At 42.7% G+C, this 20,594-nt stretch overlaps 1 protein-coding gene across 1 annotated transcript in view; it reads right to left on the reverse strand.

The window, feature by feature from the left end:
• The window catches only part of LPAR3 (lysophosphatidic acid receptor 3), a gene marked incomplete at its 3' end in the record, with an annotated part of 53,389 nt that extends 33,000 nt beyond the window's left edge, over positions 1-20,389 (reverse strand). The window contains exon 1 of the mRNA XM_080693417.1: positions 19,639-20,389. Coding sequence (XP_080549543.1) covers positions 19,639-20,374 — 736 coding nt within the window. The 5' untranslated portion in view covers positions 20,375-20,389. The remainder of the gene's footprint in view (positions 1-19,638) is intronic.
• Between the last annotated feature and the right edge of the window lie 205 nt (positions 20,390-20,594).

Here is a 20,594-nt window from a genome sequence, read left to right on the forward strand (position 1 = left end):
GAGCCAAATTCTGGGTCTCTGAGTAGGGTATAGAAACTGTCCTTGGACACAGTGCTGGTAGGTGGAAACTTTTCTCTGTGACCATCTTCCAGCAAACTCCATTTTCAGCCATGATTTCTCCTCTCTAGTCATATTCAAACACATTTAATAATAAACTGGGTTGTGGGAAGAGATGAAACAGGACGAAGAGCCTGCCAGTCCTCAGAGTGTATTAGTCTGGCCTCGTCCATGCTGACGGTGCCTGGACCTGTTCTACCCTTGGATAAGCCTCGCCACACAGCCTTTTTGCTAGAGAGAGAGAGGTGTACAAAACACTGCAACTGCTGGGCACTGGCAGAGACTTGCTGACCGATTTTAGGGATTAAAATCCTGCTCTACGTGAACAATATCACTCTTCTAGAGAGGCGTGATCCGTGTGCAGCTCATTCACCTGAATAGGATATTCTACAAAGAGAGTAAGTAGCCCACTTCTCCTCGTCTGGCAAATCAAATTCAGTGCAGCTTACAGGCTACTTCTGAAAGCTGCCACACTGGCTCCCTTCTCGGCCCTGTGCACTTGCTGCCGTCTGCTCTACCTCGACCAGCTTCCCTAGATGGCTGGCAGGCTCTGTCTTCACCGTTTGTTGTCTACCCGAGGATCACATCAAGAAACCTGCCAGGAATACCCTGTCCAAAGTAGCTTCCCCACCCCACCCAGTCCTGCCACCTTTGTTCCTTTTTCTGTTTTATTTTTCAGTACTTGACATTACTTTCTAATTTATTTATGGTTCACCCACCCTAGAATGCAAGCCCATGAAGGAGGGACCTGGTCTTGTTTGTCACTCTGTTCCCAGGGCCGAAACAGGTCAGCCCATCGCAGCCTTCACTTAGTGTTATTTGAAGGAATGAATTGGAATGGAAACCAAATTTCTCAGTTTCTAGCTTAGCATTGTTTCACCCTCCTTTCAGCTTTAATGGACTCCACCATGCTTCCTGATTTTTCTTTTTTTCTGACAAGGGGGATATGATAGTTCTTGCCCTTTCAACTATCTTGTGCAAAAACAGAAATTTTTGAGTTAAAGATGTGTGAATTACAAAATATAAAAAGTATTTATTACACTATTTGGGGGAGTATAGATTAATGTAATCTATTGACAATTAGGAACAATTTAGGATTATCTAACAAGATTCAAGAACAAGCATTTTGTTGACCAACTAATTCTCAAATAATACAGTCCCTAGAAATAGTCCAGGGATTGTTGGACAGGTATATAAAAGGAAGCTCACAGCAACAGTATTTTAATGATAAAAAATTAGAAACAGTTCATAAGATATCAATAATTCAGTATGATAGACAATGTAATCTTATGTAGTCCCTGAAGATAACTACATGTCTATGTCTATAGTAACAGGAAAAAAAAATTAATCTACTGTCAGGAATAAAAAAGGAAGCTAGAAAACGATTATGGATATTAAGAACATATTTCTGTATATGTAATTGTGTATATGAGTAATATACACACACATTTTACAATTTTCAGGTAAAGTATCTTTACTAAATGGCTTATCAAACTATTAACAGTGGTGCTGAACCTCTAACGTGAAAATTGAGGACTTCTATTTTCTAAATCATAAATTTTGTAGTGTGTACATTTTAGCAACAAGCTAATGATATCCATAATAACAAAAATAATGAAGATGTTAAACTTCGTTTAAATTCTAGAGGTAAGGCACTTTAATATTTATAAAACTATTTAAATTCTGAGCTCCAGTCCTAATGTTTGGATAAAAAATTCTGTCACCTCTGAAGGCTTTATTTATTCCTGACCCATAAAATGAGGTTAGGAGCGCTTGTCCTGCCTACTGTGCAGAGCTATTGAGTGGCTAAATCAACTTCATTCGATTTGTAAGTCACTAAGTGAATTCCAAGCCTCCATTATGGGTATTGTGTAAGCTTCTTGTTAGCATTATATTTAATTTACTACTAAGAATATGCTTTTTGTGTTATGACTTTTATGGCTGAGGAAACTGTGGTATAGAGAAATTACATTTCTTTTTTTTTTTTTTTTTTTTTTTTCGGTACTGGGGATAGAGCCCAGGAACATTCTTCCTCCTAGCTACACCACCACCAGCCGTATTTTTTTTTAATTCTTTATTTTGAAACAAGGTCTCACTGAGTTGCAAAGTGCCTCACTAAGTAGTTGAGACTGGCCACAACTTGCGATTCTCCTGTCTCAGCCTCACAAATGCTGGGATTACAAGCGTGCGCCACCACGCCTGGCTGAGAAATCACATTTCTTCCTTGGACAGCAGAACTAGAATCAAACTGTCTTTGAACTCTGATTCCATCTCCCACACCAGCCCAGAGAACAGGTAGGAAAAAGGCCCTGTGGACTGTAAAGCTGTCCAAAACAAAAGGGCCTAGGATTATGGTCAGGAGTGATAATGAGTACCTTTGAACTATAAAATAAAATAAAACTGCAGTGAAAAACCCTGTATGTTTCTTATCTTGCTAAGTATTTTGGTTTATTATGATTAAAACAAATTAATCATTTTAATTATGTGTACCCCAAAGCAAAACAACTTAGTAAAAATTCCTCATAATAGTTAAGATTATGGATGGACTTGGGTGGGGAGCTTAAGGGGAAGGAAAAGGAGAGAAAATGTAGGCTTTGATAAACACGCACGCCTTTATTGGAGAAAAAATAAGACTTTTAGAAAAAAAAAATCAGGGGTACTGAATTCACCAAGCTGCAAAAAAGATACTTTATCCACTGAGAAATTCCTGAACATTTACTTGTTATAGTAATGCCACCATTACATACAATTGAGGTATAAAACATGAGAACAGGACAATGTGTGCTACCAGTTCCACACAGCTGCAATACTCAATTATTACTCCCACTAAGGATTCAATAAGAGTTCTTATTTCTAAATAGATGGGTGGGCTCCAATCCCCTCAGCTGCAGGCAAGCAGCTAATTTTAGTCTGGTATCACTAAGTTCTCTGAAATTTCCAGCATCACAGTTCCAGTAAGATAACAAACAAATCCAAGAAAGTAAGTTTATTGGTCATAAAGCATTGTCAAGAAGATTTCCCAGATACATTTTCTTAAGTGTTAAAAAAAAAAAAGGTATCTTAGCTGGGCAAGGTGGCATGTTCCTGCAATCTAGCCACTGAGGAGGCTAAGGCAGGAGGATCTCAAGGTCAAGGCCAGTCTGGGCAACTTAGTGAGATCTTGTCTCAAAATAAGGAGTAAAAAGGGTTGTGGGTACAGCTCAGTGGTAGAACACTCTTGGCTTCAATCCCTAGTACAAAAAAAAAAAAAAAAAAAAAAGCAGAAGGGAGGAAGGAATGAACGAAGGGAAGGAAGGAAGGAAGGAAGGAAGCAGAGAGAGAAAAAAAGTATCTTAAAGATGTTTCAGCTTTGTAAAGGAACAGTAGAGAACTATAGTCACCTTGCTCTAGTTAAGGTCAGAAAAGCTCTGCCTAATTAGCATTCACTCAAATACTCCAGTCCTCTCAGAGAGTCTCAAAACACAAAATTGCAGACCCCCACGTGATTTTTATTTTCATGATGCAACAGCAACAGGCTCCTGAGCCCAATTCAGACATCCTGGTGACATGCTGCTCGGAACCAGTAAACCTTGTCATTAGGTTAATTCTAGAAGTCCCTTCTCACTTCTCATTTGTAGCTACTTACATCTCTCTGCTTTTCTTTATGACTTCTTCATGAAGACTTCTCTGAAATATTTTCAGGCAGGGCTTATTCCATGCTTCCTCAAGAGTGCAGTAATATTGGGATCACAGTTTGCAGGTCATGGAAGAGGTCAGTGAGATGTCCCCTGGCGCTAATAGCTTGAGTGATACTGTTTTCTCCTTCAGACCATGCCAGTAAATTGTTTTCATTAGCCACAGAGGGATTATTGTGTCAGAGCAAATGAGATCTGATCCAAATTCAAACTGGCTAATTTCAACTTAACAAAATAGTGTATTCCTAATAACTAAAAGAATATGACAATGCTAAAAACTTATACAGATTTTTTATGACATACAAGCAGACAATAAATACAATTTTAAAATGGATTCTGGCAGAGTCTAAATGATGCAGTTCTCATCTAGTATCTGGAAATTTAGGACGCTACCCATGGTTTATTTTGCTATAGAATAAATAGGACTGGGAGGTATTTCCCAAAGGTTTTAAGAGAATGTATATCTTATGTTCTCTAAGAATATCAGAGATTCCACTTTGGGCCTATTTCATTGGGATACTCCCGTTTCTAAAATACCACTTTCTTTGTTCCTTCAATTAACCAAACTCAAATCTCAGAAGCTGGATGCACCGCTTTGTGGTGCCCCTCATGCCTGCTGTCCTTCTACTTCCTGAGGCTTCTGTCCTTTTAGTGTCTTTAAACCCACTCTTCTTTTCCCACTCTCACTGCCACCACAGTCACTCTTGCCTCTGAAATGCATCTGCCCAGGATGAGGGCATTCAAAACACCTCGGTCATCTTCCCAAAACATGAATGCCAGAATAGTGATCTTGGCGAAAAGGCCACACCACCTCCTGAAGCGACATTTCCATAAGGATGATTCTCCCAACCCAGGTGCTTGGAGCCATTCAGGGCCAGTCAGAGCCCATGAGTGGACTGGGGCAAGGAGTCCCGCTCTAATCAGAAAGAACGGGGAGCTCCAAGCCTTAGTCCATCCTGCTGACCAGGACCTGGACGTCAGCTTTGTATACCAGTCTCACTGACCAGAATCTCCAGGGTAACCAGTGGGTGCCCTGCTGATGCTGGGGCTCTCCTCAGCGCCTATTACACTGTCAGAGGCTTACTCATCCTGACCCCCAACTTGACCCCTGTCAAGGCTTTGCTGACCCTAACCTCCCTCCTTTGATCACCAAGGGTATGGAAGCACCTGGCTTACACACGCTCTCAGACACTCCTGCCTGGGCCCCCCACCCTTCCTTGGTATCTTCTGGCTCCTGGACTTATCCAAGGGCACAGGCCGTTGTGACTCATCACCTAGAAGTTGCTACTTTACAGTGATCTATCTGTAGGGCTCCCTTGATAGCAGCTCAAACAGCAGGCACAGCCATTGGGAATCTGCCCAGAGACAGCTAGTCCTTCCCTCTGCTGAACTGTAAGGCAGCCTTGACCTGCTGCCAGAGACCAGCCTTTTACCCGCAGCAGAGTCCACACAGTGGCAGTCAGAAGGGGTGAGTCTCATCCATCTCAATGTGGCCAGTGCTTCCTTTACTAGTCTTTGTGGCCCCTGCTTTCCTGGCCTGAGGTGTTAGAAAAGATCTACCAAGGGGCCCATGGTAGATCTGTCCCCATCCTGAAGAAATTGCCAGAGGGCTCTTCAGGACACTCAAGAGAGATGCTAGAGGACTTTACCTCCCATGGAGAGAAGCATATTGTGACCTTTGCACCCAGCCTTTCCCACTTCCCTCACAAAGGGCTGTCTCAGCCCACAAACCCCTCACTAATAGAGGGCTCCTATTAGTGTGTTCTGATATATCCCCAAGGAACCTTAGGAGGATGAGGACTCTCTCACAGAACCTCAAGCCCTAGCTCACCGCCTTTCTGCTAGCCCCATGAACTCAGTCCATCTATATGTCTGAACCTCTAGTACCTACTGAAGTAGGTCTCTAAGTCATCCAGGATGGCTGCCCCATCCTGAGGCCCTGAGCCTCTTGGGGCTACTCATAAGGTCCGAGGTCCCCAGAGTCTAGCCCTAGGACTTAATAGGTTCTGAAAAGCCTGGTCTCAGTTAAATCCTACTCACTTTATTGTATGTATGTATATGTATATGTATATGTATATGTATATGTATATGTATATGTATTTTGATACTGGGGATTGAACCTGGGGTTATTCTACCACTGAACAACACTCCCAAGCCCTTTTTATTTTTTTATTTTGAAACAGGGTCTCACTAAGTTGCTAAGTGTCTCACTGAGTTGTTGAAACTGGCCCTAGGACCGAAGAGCTTGTAACATTTCCTGCAGGGGCAAATACTGAATTGCCAGGGGAGGAATTGTTCAAGCTGTACAAACAGTCCTGACCTTTGGATTGAGGCCCATTTGTGGTATTCTTCAGGTGAACTCAGTCATGAGGGGGACGACTCTGGATATAACATTTATATCATAAGCTTTGTCTTGGGCCAGATAGGCAGACTGAGAACAGATACAGAACAGGAACAAACTGTCCTCTGACTCATTGGTGGGTCCAGTTTGGAAAACCCAGAAACACAGGACCTGTAAGGAAGGCCCTGGGATCACCAGTTGCTGATATCAGCAGCAGGAAGTCTTGGCCACACAGCACCAGTCTTCCACTGGTCAGTGCTGGTGGCTGTAGAGTTGGAAAGAAACACCAAGCCTAGAGAAGACCAGACTCCTCCAAGAAAATACTTATCAAAATTCAGGTAATTGACAAAGAGCTCAAAAGAATCTACACTAGCAAAACAAACAACCCAATCAAGAAATGGGCAAATGAGCTGAATAGACACTTCACAAAAGAAGAGATACAAAGGGCCAATAGATACATGAAAAGATGCTCTTCATCACTGGCCATCAGGGAGATGCAAATCAAAACTACACTGAGATTCCATCTAACCCCAGTCAGAGTGGCAAGCATAAAGAAATCAAACAACAACAAATGCTGGCGAGGATGTGGGGAAAGAGGAACTCTTTTACACTTTTGGTGGGAATGAAAACTAGTTCAACCACTATGGAGATCTGTGTGGAGATTCCTAAGAAAGGTGGGAATAGATCCACCATATGATCCAGCTCTACCACTCCTGGGTATTTTTCCAAAGGTGTTGAATACAGAGAACTACAGCAACTTATGCATACCTATGTTCATAGCAGCACAATTTGTAATAGCCAAAATATGGAACCAACCCAGATCACCATCAACAGATGAATGGATAGCAAAACTGTGGGAAATACACACAATGGAATTCTATTCAGCCATAAAGAAGAACAAAATCATATCATTTGCAATAAGATGGAAAGTCCTGGAGAGCATTATGTTAAGTGAGATCAGCCAAGCACAGAAGGAAAAGATACATGTTTCCTTTAATATGCCCAAACTAGGAAACACAGAGGATACCAGTGGGACTCCAGATAATGGAGAGGAAATACCAGCAAAGTTTGAATGTAAGAATAGGAGAGGAGGAATGCTGAACTTGTTTAATGAGGGTCTACATCCGAATATGTGTAAAATTATGAATGTGGCATGGTTACCCTGGAAAATCATTGGTGGGAGGGGTGAAGGGAAAATGGGGGCGGGGGGAGAGGGCACCAAGCATAGCTTAAATGTAAACCAAAGATGTTCAATAAAAAATTTGTAAAAAAAAATTTACCAAAATCTATTTTAAATTACCAAAAAGCAGTTTTAAATTAAGATTTCAAGTTTAAACAAATAAACTATAATGAATAAATATTACTAAATGAAACCAGCAAAAGGCATGCAAATGCATCACCAAATTATCAGCTGAATATTTAATGTAATCAATAAATCACAATAAAAAACATTTTAGTGTACAAGGAAAAAAAATGCAGGTAATTGATCACAATCTGATGCACACTGTGGGCCCTCCTAATCCTAGGGAACCGCTTTAATGAGAACTAAGTCTCCCAAGTTCCCTGGATCCCAGGAAGGCTGGTCCTGAGCTGGTGAAGGCCGGAAACTCATCTCTGCCATCGGGTCCAGACTGTGGGCTGGGCACATGGGCCAGCCATGCAGAGTTAGTACCCACACGGGCCTACATTTGTTTATGGATCTGTGGCCACTATCTCAAAACCCTCAATTTTATCTTGACTTTGTTGTTGTTGTTGTTGTTAAGGGGGTCAATGGAACATGAGAGTAAGCCAAGAGGATAGCTAGAAGAAAGGAAAGAACTTTACGTTTAAAACTTTAGTGGACTTCTCCCTCTGCCTTGTGAACAAGGGACCCACAAGTTACATAGCAGGCCCTGTGCACTGGCTTGATGTAATGCCTCCATGTAATCAGCTACCTGTGAAGGAGGAAATGACACTAATCACCGCCAGGGACCCTGGTGCTCGCTCCCTCAATCTCTAGTCCTAACTCTTCCAAGGAAATCTCTTTATGCTTTAGCATCTCACAAAAGCTAGTCCAGTCCCAGGCTAACTAAGCACCCTACACAGACTTCCCCCAGCTCAAACAAAGATGGCCACAGAGAGAATCAGACACGGGGCTGGAGGGGGGCTGTCTGCCACAAAGTAGCAATGACAGCATTAGTAAGACAGGTCCCTAGTGACCTAGAACCAGGTTTCCACTTTTATGAGACTTCATTTCCTTATATTCAAATGGTGGCAGCAGTATTCTCCCTATAGAGCTGCTAAGAGGATTAAACAGCACAATGTGGTACTGAGTTAAGTAAAATCCTCTTCTATTTTTCCTGATAAAGTGTTATTAGAAACAAGACAAACATACGTAAAAGTGCCTGACAATTCAAGGTGCGTTATAAATGTCAACTCTGCCCTTGTCCCTTTGTTCTTGTGACCAGACCCCTCATTAGCGATCTACTCAAGTTCTAGCATTCAACAATGAATGGGCTCGTTAGTTCATTATATAAACACTTGGTGAGTGCCTACTGTGTGTCAGGGGCTGCAGAAATGAAAAAAAGACAGTTCTGTCCTTGACCAGCTTTCGATTTTATAAGAGATACAGGCATTTAAGGGAAAAGTTATTTAATTTAGCCAAAATTATTTAATTATTTTATTATAAATGATGGAATAGGTTAAATCGTTTTGTGCATATAAATACTAATCTACAAAAGCACTTACTAATTAATTCTGCCTAGGGCAGCCTGGGGAAATATCATAGAGAAGAAAGAGGGACAGCAGTCTGCTATACTTAAAAAGAAAATGAAAAGAGCAGCAAGCAGTCACTGCATATGTACAGAATGGTGACACATTCGGCATGAAATAAGAGCTTGAAAGGGAAATTCTAAGAAAGGGGGCGGGGCAGAATAGGCCTGGGAAAGGGGCCGTCAATTCCGACTGAGGAACGGGAGCTTCATCTACTATGGGGAAAGAGACCGAAAGATTAGAGCTCTCTGTGCTTTTTAGGAAAATGCATAGAGGCCTGGCATAGGAAAAGCCCAGAGGAAGGAGGTATCTCACTTCCTCAGACAAATCCACAGTGCTCTCAAGAGCCATCCAGAGCAGAACTGCCTCTGTGTGATCTGTCTCTGGCATGACACAACTTGTTGACTCATAAGCCTTGCTCATCTCCTGACAATCATAAACTCAAGAGCAAGTGAGGTTTCAAAGTGCCTTCAGGGTAGAGGCCATGTCTGAGTTAGCATACTGCCTGGAACCTGGTAGGCAGTCAATAAATGTTTATAATGAGAAAACACAAAAAGCAGAACTCTCTTCCTGTTGAGAAAGCACAGAACATGAAACAGGCCCTCTATGGGGTGGTCAGCCCTCTGACCTGAGGAAAACAAATTGGTCATCCCTGCTGTGTGTCACTGCCATGCGGGCCTCCAAAGCCATGTGTTTCTCCAAACCACAAAGTTGGGACCCACTAGCAGCAGCAGAAGCTAGGAGCCCTGAGCTCTGGCCACAGCACCAGCAGTGACTCACAAGGTGAACCTGGCCCAATCCCAGCAGATGTCGACTCCTCAAGCCAATGGGATCTTCCCTGCACATCCGCTGCGAGAGCCCATGACAACAGCCTGGTGGTGAGAGAGCAGATGTCTGCACCAGAGAGGCAACCGTCAGAGTGAGAAGGAAGGGCTATTCTCCTGTGGTGTCCCCCAGACACTACTTCCTGGCTTGCCTGCCCTTTTTTTCAGCCTCCATGTTGGTCCCCAAGTCTATGACAGGCTGTGATTTCAGAAAACATCTTTCAATCCAGAGTGGTACCCAACATGCTATCTTAGCTACACACGGAATGCAGCAATCCCTTTGCAAAGTACAATGTTAACATGACTTTGATAAATGTCTACCATAGGCCAGCACACACCTAATACTGTAGGTGTTAAATTAGCCTGGAGGTGTGACACCTGAGTTACATACTCCTTTAGCTGAAATCAAGGCCCTGAGGCAGGGAATTACTGAGTTCTAGAATTCTAAGCCTTCCAAGAGGCTGGTTGTTGGCAGGAGGGTTGGATGTAACTGGGTAATGGAACTTTCCCCCAAACTTTCCTCTGGAAGAGGTCAAAATTTTAAAGATTTTCTTTTTGTTCTTGATTGCTTGTTCCAGCTGAAGAGGGAGGTCTGTTTTCTAAAAAGGAGAAAAGAAAATGAAGAAAAAGAAAAAGAAGAAAAGCTCTGAAAAAGTGAACATGAACATGGAATACAAAAGGTAGAGTGCACTTACCACAACAGAAATGAAGGGGGTGTGGGAGGAAGGGAAGAGGCAGAAGGCAGAGCAGCGATTGCACCAGAAACAGGAACAGTGACTTAGAAAAGTGACCTGGACTTGACTGGAAAGGGAGGCATCAGAAACAGAGAAACGGAGAGGAAAAGGATCTGGCGCCCACCTGAAATAACAAGCAGCTACATGGGGGCAGGGGGTAGAAGGACAGACCCCTAACAGTGCCACGGTGATGGTGGCATCAAGGATATGGCGAGGTGACAATCTGGTGGCAGCATACAGTGATGGATTTTATTCTGATTTAAAGCCATCTTCCTTTAACACCAGACACTGAGGTCTTCTCAATCCTCTAGTCTCTTCACAATGGAAGGTGCAGCAGCTGAGGGGCGATGGCAATTCTCACTCACTTGCTCAAGCTGGCCCTGGAAGCAGATGCCTCCCTCCCTCCTTCCCTCCCATAAGGCCCTGTTACACCACCCTGACGCACACAGGAAAGTCAGAGTCTGCAACCAAGGTACTCAGATTAGCTGCTGCAAGTCAGAGGAACACCGCTGGACCCAGTGTACTCGGTATTGGTGCCAGGTGGCTTCACTCTGAGAAGATTTAGTCGTTCTCCTTCTCATCTGACTCTCCATCCACACAGTGACAAGAGAGTCTCTGTGTGCCAATAGCCTGTTCATTCTAAACAGCAAAGTTTTAGCATTTTTTTTCCAGGCACATGATGACTAAGGCATGCAGGGCAGCTAACACTGAAAGCAAACCCTGCAGAGGCAACTGCAAGTCCACGAAAGCTGAAAACAAATGGCTCAGAATTTCCAGGGACCCAGGTGAGCTTTCCTGCTTCCTAGTTTTAGTGTGTGTGTGTGTGTGTGTGTGTGTGTGTGTGTGTGTAGTACAGGCACACATGTATTGCTCCTTCCCTCTTTCCTTCCATCCTTCCACCCTTCCTTTCTTTCTTCCTCTTTTTCCTTCCCATGAAGCAAGCACATTAATTGATGAAGCCCCTGAACAATGTCCAAAGGCCTGGGCTCTGGCTATGGTGGCACAAGCCTGTAATCCCAGTGCTTGAGAGGTTGAGACAGGAGGATTGCAGGTTTAAAGTTAGCCTCTGCAACACAGCGAGACCTTCAGCAACGTAGTGCAACTCTTTTCAAAAGTAAAAATAAAAATGGCTGGGAGCACAGCTTAGATGTAGAATGCTCCTGGGTTAAGCCCTAGTATCACATACACGGGTGGGGATATAGCTCAGTGGTAGAGCCCCTGGGTTCAGTCCCCAGTAAAATACACACACACACACACACACACACACACACACACACACACACACACACAGAGTTACCAACAGCACAAGGACCTGGGTTCTAGTCCCAGTTTTTTGTTCGCAGACTCAGAAAATTTCCCAAACTTAGCAAAGATGCTAAGAGCTCTTGACTACTGAGGTACCCTGGTAGGATCTGTCAGCAAAAACGAAACAACTTTTAGAGAAATCTTTAGTTTATGTACAAGCAAGATGCTGGTGCTGGGTTATAGGACTCTTCTCAAACTAATGTTTGATGGCTGGGGTCTCATTGATAACTGCAATGAGGAAATGGATCATTGATGCAAAGATTATCTGTCAGAGACAGGAATTATTAACAGAACGTCTTGAAGAGGAAGGTAGTTTGTAGAGACCGGTGGTACAAGTGTACAGCTTTCCAGCTTCATGATGACCACGTACTCAGATCAGCCTGGGTTTGCAGGAGCAGAGCTGCTGCCAGTTGCCAGCTGCCAGGCAGCCTTTGCAAAGCACACCCCGTCAGCTTTCTCTTGTCAACTTGTGCACAGCCCTGACATTAGGCCTCTTGTCTCTTTCTCCAGGATACTTGGTGGCATTGCTGGGGATAAAAAGTCACTCTGTTTGAACAGAAGATAAAGCTCTTCAGAGTTAAATGGAAGCCTAAGAAGTTAGCTAATATTTACTATATTGAGCACTAACTATACTAGGTGTTCCGTGTGTACTATCTCAATGCACCCTCAAAACCTCACCAGGTCAAAGGTACTAAAATGATTCCCTCCTCACAGAACACAAAGTGATAGAGAGGCTAGATAAACTGTTCAAGGTCACACGACTTGGACGTAACAAAGCCAGGACTTAAATCTGCCCTCGCTGACTCCAAAACCCCTACTCTTACCATCTGCTTTGATAAGCATAAAGCTTAAAGAGTATGGAACTGTCACAAATATCACTACTAGGCTGCAAAATTTTTAGAAAACAATTCAAGAGTGAGGTAAATGTTGAAATTCTATGACTTTATGGAAATAAACTTGTCTAGAAATCAGGAGAGAGAAGTTTTAAACCCCCTGGCTTGGACTACACCCAAATTTGGGTCATTCTAGCCCAGTCCTTGGCGAGAAGCCATTAACTGACTATGAAGAGTAGGGTCCTGAGCCAGTAGGCTTGAATGTGAGCCTTGGCTATGCTACTACTCTTGGGCAAGACACCAAACTTCTCTGGGCCTCAGCTTCCTCACCTGGTAATAACAACAGAACCTCACTCACAGGGTTCATGAATTATAAATAAAATAAAGCATGTAAATCATTCAGAACCATGTATAACACTCGATGAAGATTAACTTTTAATATTTTCATCAGTGTAGGTCTATGGACAAGAGGCTTAAGTCCACTCAAGTGCCTTGTCTGTAAACCAGATCTATGTAACATTATTTTGTAGGCTAAGTGAAATAAAATCCTCTAAGCTTAGAATGCATCAACTTCATCTTGGGAGGCATTCAGCAATGTTCATTGTTTTTCTTCTTCCCCAAAAGGGACTATCCCTTGCCCTTCTGAGACCTTGTACCCATTCTCTAGCTAGTGTCTATCTCACAGATACGTCCTGGTCAGAGCCTGCCAAAGGCCGAGCCAGAAGTTGCTGAGAGCTGAGCCTGGCTTCAAACCTGCGCGATCCTCCTGTCTCAGCCTCCTAAGTACTGGGATTACAAGCGTGCGCCACCACGACCAGCTCTGAGTTCAGCTTTTGAACAGACACTTCGTTTCTCTAAATCTCAACTTCTGCACTGATTCTTTCTACCATAATCTCAACAAGTATGTGCCGGACAGAATGCTACATGTGAAATACTCAAAGGTGGGTCCAAAAAGGCAGTGCCTAACTTCTGGGTGCATATACACTAGTTCAGAATAAAGGCATGGAAACATTTTAGTGCATTAATTGGGTAATATTTTATGGACAAGACTGAGAGCTCATAGGAGGAAGTAAACAGATTTACCCAAGTAGGGCAAAGAGAAATTTAGAGAAATTATACTTTTGAGTTGAATCTTACAAGATATGAATGGGCATTTCCCAGGCAAAACAATGGAAAAGGTATTCCAACAGGTACATAGGCACAGAGTGGCAAAATAGGGAAGTGTAAAAATAATGTGCTATAGCTTGACTGGGGTGCAAGGAGGGGAGTAGCTGAAAATTAGGATAATGATATTTTCCCTATTTACTCTGCAAGGTTTCCATGAGATCGAATGAAAGCAGTGCATGAAAAAAACCACAGTGTTACACTTTTATAGTCACACTGCTTAGTCAAACTATAGTAGTCATGTATGACTATTAGCAGTACTCTAGCTAGGCTTTTTATAGCTATTTTTTTATTTTTATTTATTTTCTAGCTATTTTTACCCATTTTGTTTTTAGCATAAGAATTCTGGGGTTCTTCTTTGCTTACTTCCACTCTTCCTTGGGAAAAAGAAAAGGAGAATTTAGGATCAATCTAAGTGAAGAAAAGTGTGGAAGAATTTAGAAGAAAATACCTAGCTCATTGCTTTAAAAACAACAAACTTTTTAAAAGTTTCCTTTTATGTTTGTGTGTGTGTGTGTGTGTGTGTGTGTGTGTGTGTGTGTGGTACTAGGGATGGAACCCAGGGGTTTTCTACCTCTGGGCTAAACTCCCAGATCTATTTTATATTTTATTTGGAAACAGGGTCTCACTAGGTGGCTGAGAGCCTCACTAAGTAGCTGAGGTTGGCCTCGAACCTGTGATCCTCTTATCTCAGCCTCCTAAGTACAGGAATTACAAGCATGTGCCACCATGCCCAGTTCTTCTGACACCTTTTATTTAATGCCACTTAAAAACTGTGTTGGTCAAAAACACACTAGAGTATGCCCCTTTACTCATAGTTTTGTATTTCACAATGGCAGTTACCCACAGTCAACTGCAGCCTGAAATAGTGAATGAAAAATTCCAGAAATAAACAATTCACAAGTTTTATATTGTATGCCATTCTGAGTGATGCAGTGAACTCTCATATTGTCCCACTCCATCCCATCTGCGGTGTGAATCATCCTTTTGTCCAGTCTATCCCCACTGTTTACACTACCTGTCAGTCACTCAGTAGTCATTTTGGTGATCAGATCAACTGTCATGGTATCACTGTGACTGTGTTCCTATAATACTTACGTTACTTAATTCTGGCCTCAAAATATAAGAATAGTGATGCTGGCAATTTGGATATGCCAAAGAGAAAACAAAAAGTGTTTCTTTTAAATTAAAAGGTAAGCATCCTTGACTTAATAAAAAAACGTGTCTGTTGAAATTGCTAAGATCGATGGTGAGTTACTTTGTTAATCTCTTACTCCACCTAATTTATAAATTAAAAACGTTATCATCCATATGTAAAGAAAAAACAGCATATGTAGGGTTTGTAGCATCCACGTAGGGTTTGGTACTATTCACTGGGGGTCTTGGGATGTAACCCATACTGATAAGTGGGAACTACTATTAATGGGTCACAGCTCATTGCTTGAAAAACACCACCCCAAGAAACAGGAAGGTTTGTAGAACACAGAAATATGATTCACAAATCCCTTCACCCTTCCTTTTCTTTTGTATTTTAAGACATTGCAAAATCAAAGAAAGTCCAGCTCATTTTATGATCTTGTGTGCACATTTCACAGGTTTTGTTGTTTGACAATAAATACAGGGTTTCTTGTGTGTTTGGTAACTGTAGCTGATTAGGCTTGTTGACAAGTAAGATTTCAAAACTCTCAGGCAAAGCCTTAGTGCCCTTTGGGAAGCAAGATCATATGTCTCCAATGTCTTTTCAATGAGAACCAATAAGCCATTTCTTTCACATCAAGGGCCCTATCACACAATATAATGCAGAAGTGAACAAGCTCTGCCTCAGGGCTGCTGAGATGAGAACATGATGCCCACATGCCTTTCCAATCATGCACAAATTTGAGACTCACACTATTATCACCCCCACCACCCTCCAGGACAGGGCCTGCTCCCATCCTGCTCTGTGTGCTTTTGTGTTCAAACAAAATCCTATGCTGGAGAGGCACACAAAGGTCATCTGGTCTACCTCTATCCTTCTCAAGATGACAGCCACTTTCTACTGTGCTATGACAAACGTGTGCTTCTGGGACCTTCCTTGTCATATTACAGAAGCTTTAGATGGTTCCACCTTGACACTTTGGATTCTGCTGTTTCTCATATTCAGGATGTCTTCCCCTTCTTTCCATACGGATCCCACTGAGCCTTCCTGATTATATAACAAGTACTGTAAGAGACTTTCCCCAAACTCAATAGCCCTGACCCTTCTTTCCTCCTTCTCAAAATAGAGATTAATTAAGCCCATTGAATTCACGCACCCACCTGCCTCTTACATGCTGTTTCATAGACAGTTAAAAACTAACTTTCTAACATTTAAAAAAAGAATATTTGTAAGAAGATGAGCTTTCCTTACAAGATATATATCAAGGAGTAGATAGAAAGGTTTAGCATTTTTGTCATAGAATATTAAAGTAATGTAATTATACAAGAAATTAATATTAAACGTCCTCTCCACATACCAATAACCAGTGACCACAGTGATGGCAGATGCCAGTGCTGTCAGTTTTTCTAATATACGATCATTTGGGAGATGCTTGCATAGGCAATTGAATTCTTACGTGTATGAGGGCAGTTGAAATTCTTCCCCAGAAGAATACTGTGGTAGGTGCACTCCTGGCAAGAGGAGCTGTGCTTTGATACACAGTCAATGCACAGAACTTTGTGCTGGTTGCTGCCCCCACACGATTCTCATTCCCCCCCCCCTCTCTCTCTCTCTCTCTCTCTCTCTCTCTCTCTCTCACACACACACACACACACACACACACACACAAACACACACACACACACACACACACACACACACATTTCTCTCTTCCTTTTTATTCTCACCCTTGTTACTTATTGTTATAATGGGATCAATGAAATTTATAACTTGGAAAGAACTTGAAGTTTACCTATTCATCTCAGATGAGGAAATTTAACCAAGACAAGGCAAGCTAATTTTCTTCAGATCACCCTGTAGGACATGAACAAGTTGGGGCCAAACCTCAAATATCTGTTATCCAAAGAAATCAGGAGCTATAAGTCTTAAAAGAAACTTCACCTAGCTCCTCGGTTTCATTTCCTCTGTCCATAAACTTCCTGTCTTCCACCAGATCCTTCTGTCTCACTGCTGAGGAACTTCCTTCAGTCCTCAACACCAAACTGTCTTCCTGCCATTTAACCAATTCTCCAGTGCTGTTTCATATTAATCCCACAACTTCTCTTATCTTACTTGGCAATATCATTATTTACTCTTCTTTTTCTTACCCAAGACCACACCTGTCAAAACCACATAGCTCCTTCCGTAACTGTTCTAGATAAAGTTACACTTAAGCTAGTGGCTGTAATTACCACGCAAAGAATCCTGTTCTCTCCAGCCGGGAGTACAGCAGCCTTTTCTACCTCCTGCTCTATGCTGCATAAAATGTGCTCAAAGAAGAGTTTTCTCTCTAAGCAGATAATTAATTACTCAAGACGCATAGGCAAGCAGATGTGTGTGTTTATAAAGTAAGCAGAGGACCTATATGGCACAGTTCATTGGCACTACTTATAAATGCCAAACTTCACTCATTGCCAAAATATCATTATCCTCTCTAGATCAAGAGGGGAAATATTGATGAATACAAACTCACCCTTTCTTCTTCTTGTCAAGGAGCTAAATGGAGAATGAGATGGTCAAAGCCAAAGACGGGATGAAGGCAGCAGCAGGATAAAGTCCAAATAAATCAAAACTAGATGCGGAGTGTGTGGATAAGCGAGTGCATTCCAAAGGCCAACTACACAGAGTTAGGGCCCCGCTGCTAACAGCGAAATGGCTGGGCACGATGCTTAGACTGCTCATCTTTATCTGGATGGGGATGATAGCACCTACCTCTCAGGGTTGCCAGGAGGATTAAACAAGCTAACATTCACAAAACACTTGGGAGCAGAGCTCAGCTGATACTAAGTACTATTTAAAAGTTAATTCTAAAAAGCCCTTAGCTTGAAATTATTTTTATTTCTTATTTGGGCAAACATCACAAATTCCACCTGTAGCCCAGGGATGGAATTGGGAGACAACAGGTGCCTGCCATAGTAAAGACAAAGCAAAGGGAGAAGTTCCCCAGACCAGGTGTATCTTCCTAAGACAAACTCACAGTGCAAAGCAAGACTCCCTAGGGCTGGGAAAACTCTCTGACCCTAAGCATCTCCTCCTTTTCTTTAATTTTACTCTAGTCAGGCTCTCATGTATGCCAAATTTGATATTTTTTAAGGTCATTAAAAAACCACCACTTTGCTAAAACCAGCACAACCTTGTCTTCTTATTCTACATCTCAGGAATACTGTCAATGTAAAGATAAATGGATCATCCTAATCTAAAAAATCCAAACTCCACGCTGTGTATACTGGTACACACCTGCAAAGCCAGTAATTGGGAAGCCAAGACAGGAAGATCGCAGGTTCAAGGGTAATCTCAGCAACTTAGTGAGACCCCATTTCAAAATTTAAAAATAAATAAAATAGGGCTGGAAGTGTAGCTCAAAGATAGAACCTCCTGGGTTTGGCCCTCAGTAGCAAACACACATAAACACATGCACGCACACACACGCACATGCGCGCGCGCACACACACACACACACACACACACACACTCCAAACTGCTCCAAAATCTGAAGCTTTCTGAGTGCTGACACATTAAAAAGTTTGGACTACTTTTGGTTCCAAACATTTTGGGTCAGGGATACTCAATCTATAGCCCCTTTCTTTGGCTGCTTTCTTCTCTCGGCTTCTAGGCTACACTGTAATCTCCTGGGGTTCCTGGCTAGTTCTGCTGGGGCCCCTTTGCCCGCTGCTCCTTGCTTCCCAACCTCCTTACCCTGGGATGCCCCAAGGCTCCTTCCTTGACCCTCTTCTCTTCAATATTTACATCTGATTTCATGAAGCGCTCAGACAGTCTTGTGATTATAAAGTACCATTTCTTCCCCCTATGACTCTTGAAGGTATATAAGCCCAGACTAAACACTGAACTTCTGATTCACATGCCTACCTGCCTACTCAATAGGATTGGCCCTCCATTTAGGTGTCTAATAGCATATCTAAAACCAAATGCCTGCCCTTCCTCTCAAACCTCAGTTTTGTCCTCAGTTATCCCCATCTCAATTTCTGACTTCTCCCACCTCCCCTTTCTCCTCCACCCTTCTCATTAGCAAATCCTATCAATTCTGTCTTGAAAAACCATCAAGGATCTGGTTATCACCTCCTACTGCCATCTGGCCACTGTGATCTGTGCCAAGTACTGAAATACCTTCTTAAACAATTTTTCTGCCTCCACCATTCTCTGACTATAGCATTTTCTTCAAAGAGCAGCAGTCAGAGAGACACCACTGACACAGGAGTCAGACCTTCTCATTCCTTTGTTTGGAACTTTCCAGTGGCTTTTCATCTCACTCCCATGGCCCCACATTTTTTGAGGGGCCCCACCCTCTGCCCAACAGTGCTCTGACTTCATCTCCTCCCACTCTCCCCTCTCTCTTCCCACCCCACCTACACCAGCCTCCTGGAGGTCCAGGGCTCCTATGCTTTCTGCATCTTCTTCCCAGGTACCCACATGGCTCAGCACCTTCACATCTCTGCTCAAAAGCTATCTTCTAGGAATCACTTACATGGCCTTTTTAGAAATACCAACTATACCTTCTTAGCACTCCTCATAGCTCTTCCCCAATTGGATTTTCTACAGAAGAACCCTCTTATTTCCTGAATTTTACTTATTTTTGTTTACCTCCATTAGAACAGTTATTTTGTCTTCTATCGGTGTAGAAGCTTCAGGCAGGTAGGGATTTATGTCTGTTCTTGTTTATGGCTGCATTTTACCTGTCTAGTAAGTGCCTTAGACACAGCACATGTTCAATAAGGATTTTCTGGATGAAGGGGAATAGCGAATCCCTTGGTTCCTCTTACCTAAGACAGTCATCACTGTTTTCATTAGCTTCATGGGTGTCCTCCGGCGGCTGATGGACCCGCTCGTATGTGGAGACAAGACCTTGGTCTTCCTCTTGACATACATGTAGATCCGCAGGTATACCACCACCATGATGAAGAAGGCCACGAGGTTGGACACAGTCCAGAAAATGAGGTAACTCCTACTGTAGATGGGTGCCAAGGAGGAGCAGGCAGAGATGTTGCAGAGGCAATTCCAGCCCAGTGTGGGGACCGCCCCCATGAAGATGGCAATTGCCCACACCAGCAGAATGAGCAGCGTCACCCTCTTCCTGGTCAAGTTGCTGTGGACCCGCATCCTCATGATTGACATGTGCCTCTCCACAGCAATAACCAGCAAATTAGTCAGAGAGGCGGTCAAGCTAGTGTCCAGAAGGCCCTGGCGGAGAAACCAGCGGTTGACGGTCAAAGTTTTTGAAACAGGACCAGTGTTGAACATCAGGAAGACATAGGCAATCCCAGCAAAGAAATCTGCAGCAGCTAAGTTAGCCAACAGGTAGTAGAAGGGGAAATGAAACTTTCTGTTTTTTATCACTGCTGCAATGACCAGAGAATTGGAGAAAAAAATAAACAGGCAGAAAAATGTTCCAACACACAGAACAATCACAAGCTTCGTTCCAGTCCACTCATCTACGGTGTCAGTGTTGCTCCTGTTATAAAAAAAGTCCATCCGTTTATCATAGTGACACTCATTCATTGTGGAGATGGCCTGAACATCCTAGAAAGAAATCAAGAAAAAAAACAAATATCACTCTTTATGAAATTAGTCACTAAGCCACCGATTACCACTGCTGGATCCTGTTTTCAGGATCCTGTTAATTCTTTATGTCTCAGTGTAAATGTTCCTTGCTCCAATACACTAGCCCCTAACCTCCTACCACAGGATAGCTTGTATGCTAATTCTTTGTTTCCAAGGC

The sequence above is a fragment of the Muscardinus avellanarius genome (genome assembly GCF_963383645.1).
Source record: "Muscardinus avellanarius genome assembly, chromosome: 3".
Lineage (NCBI taxonomy): Eukaryota > Metazoa > Chordata > Mammalia > Rodentia > Gliridae > Muscardinus > Muscardinus avellanarius.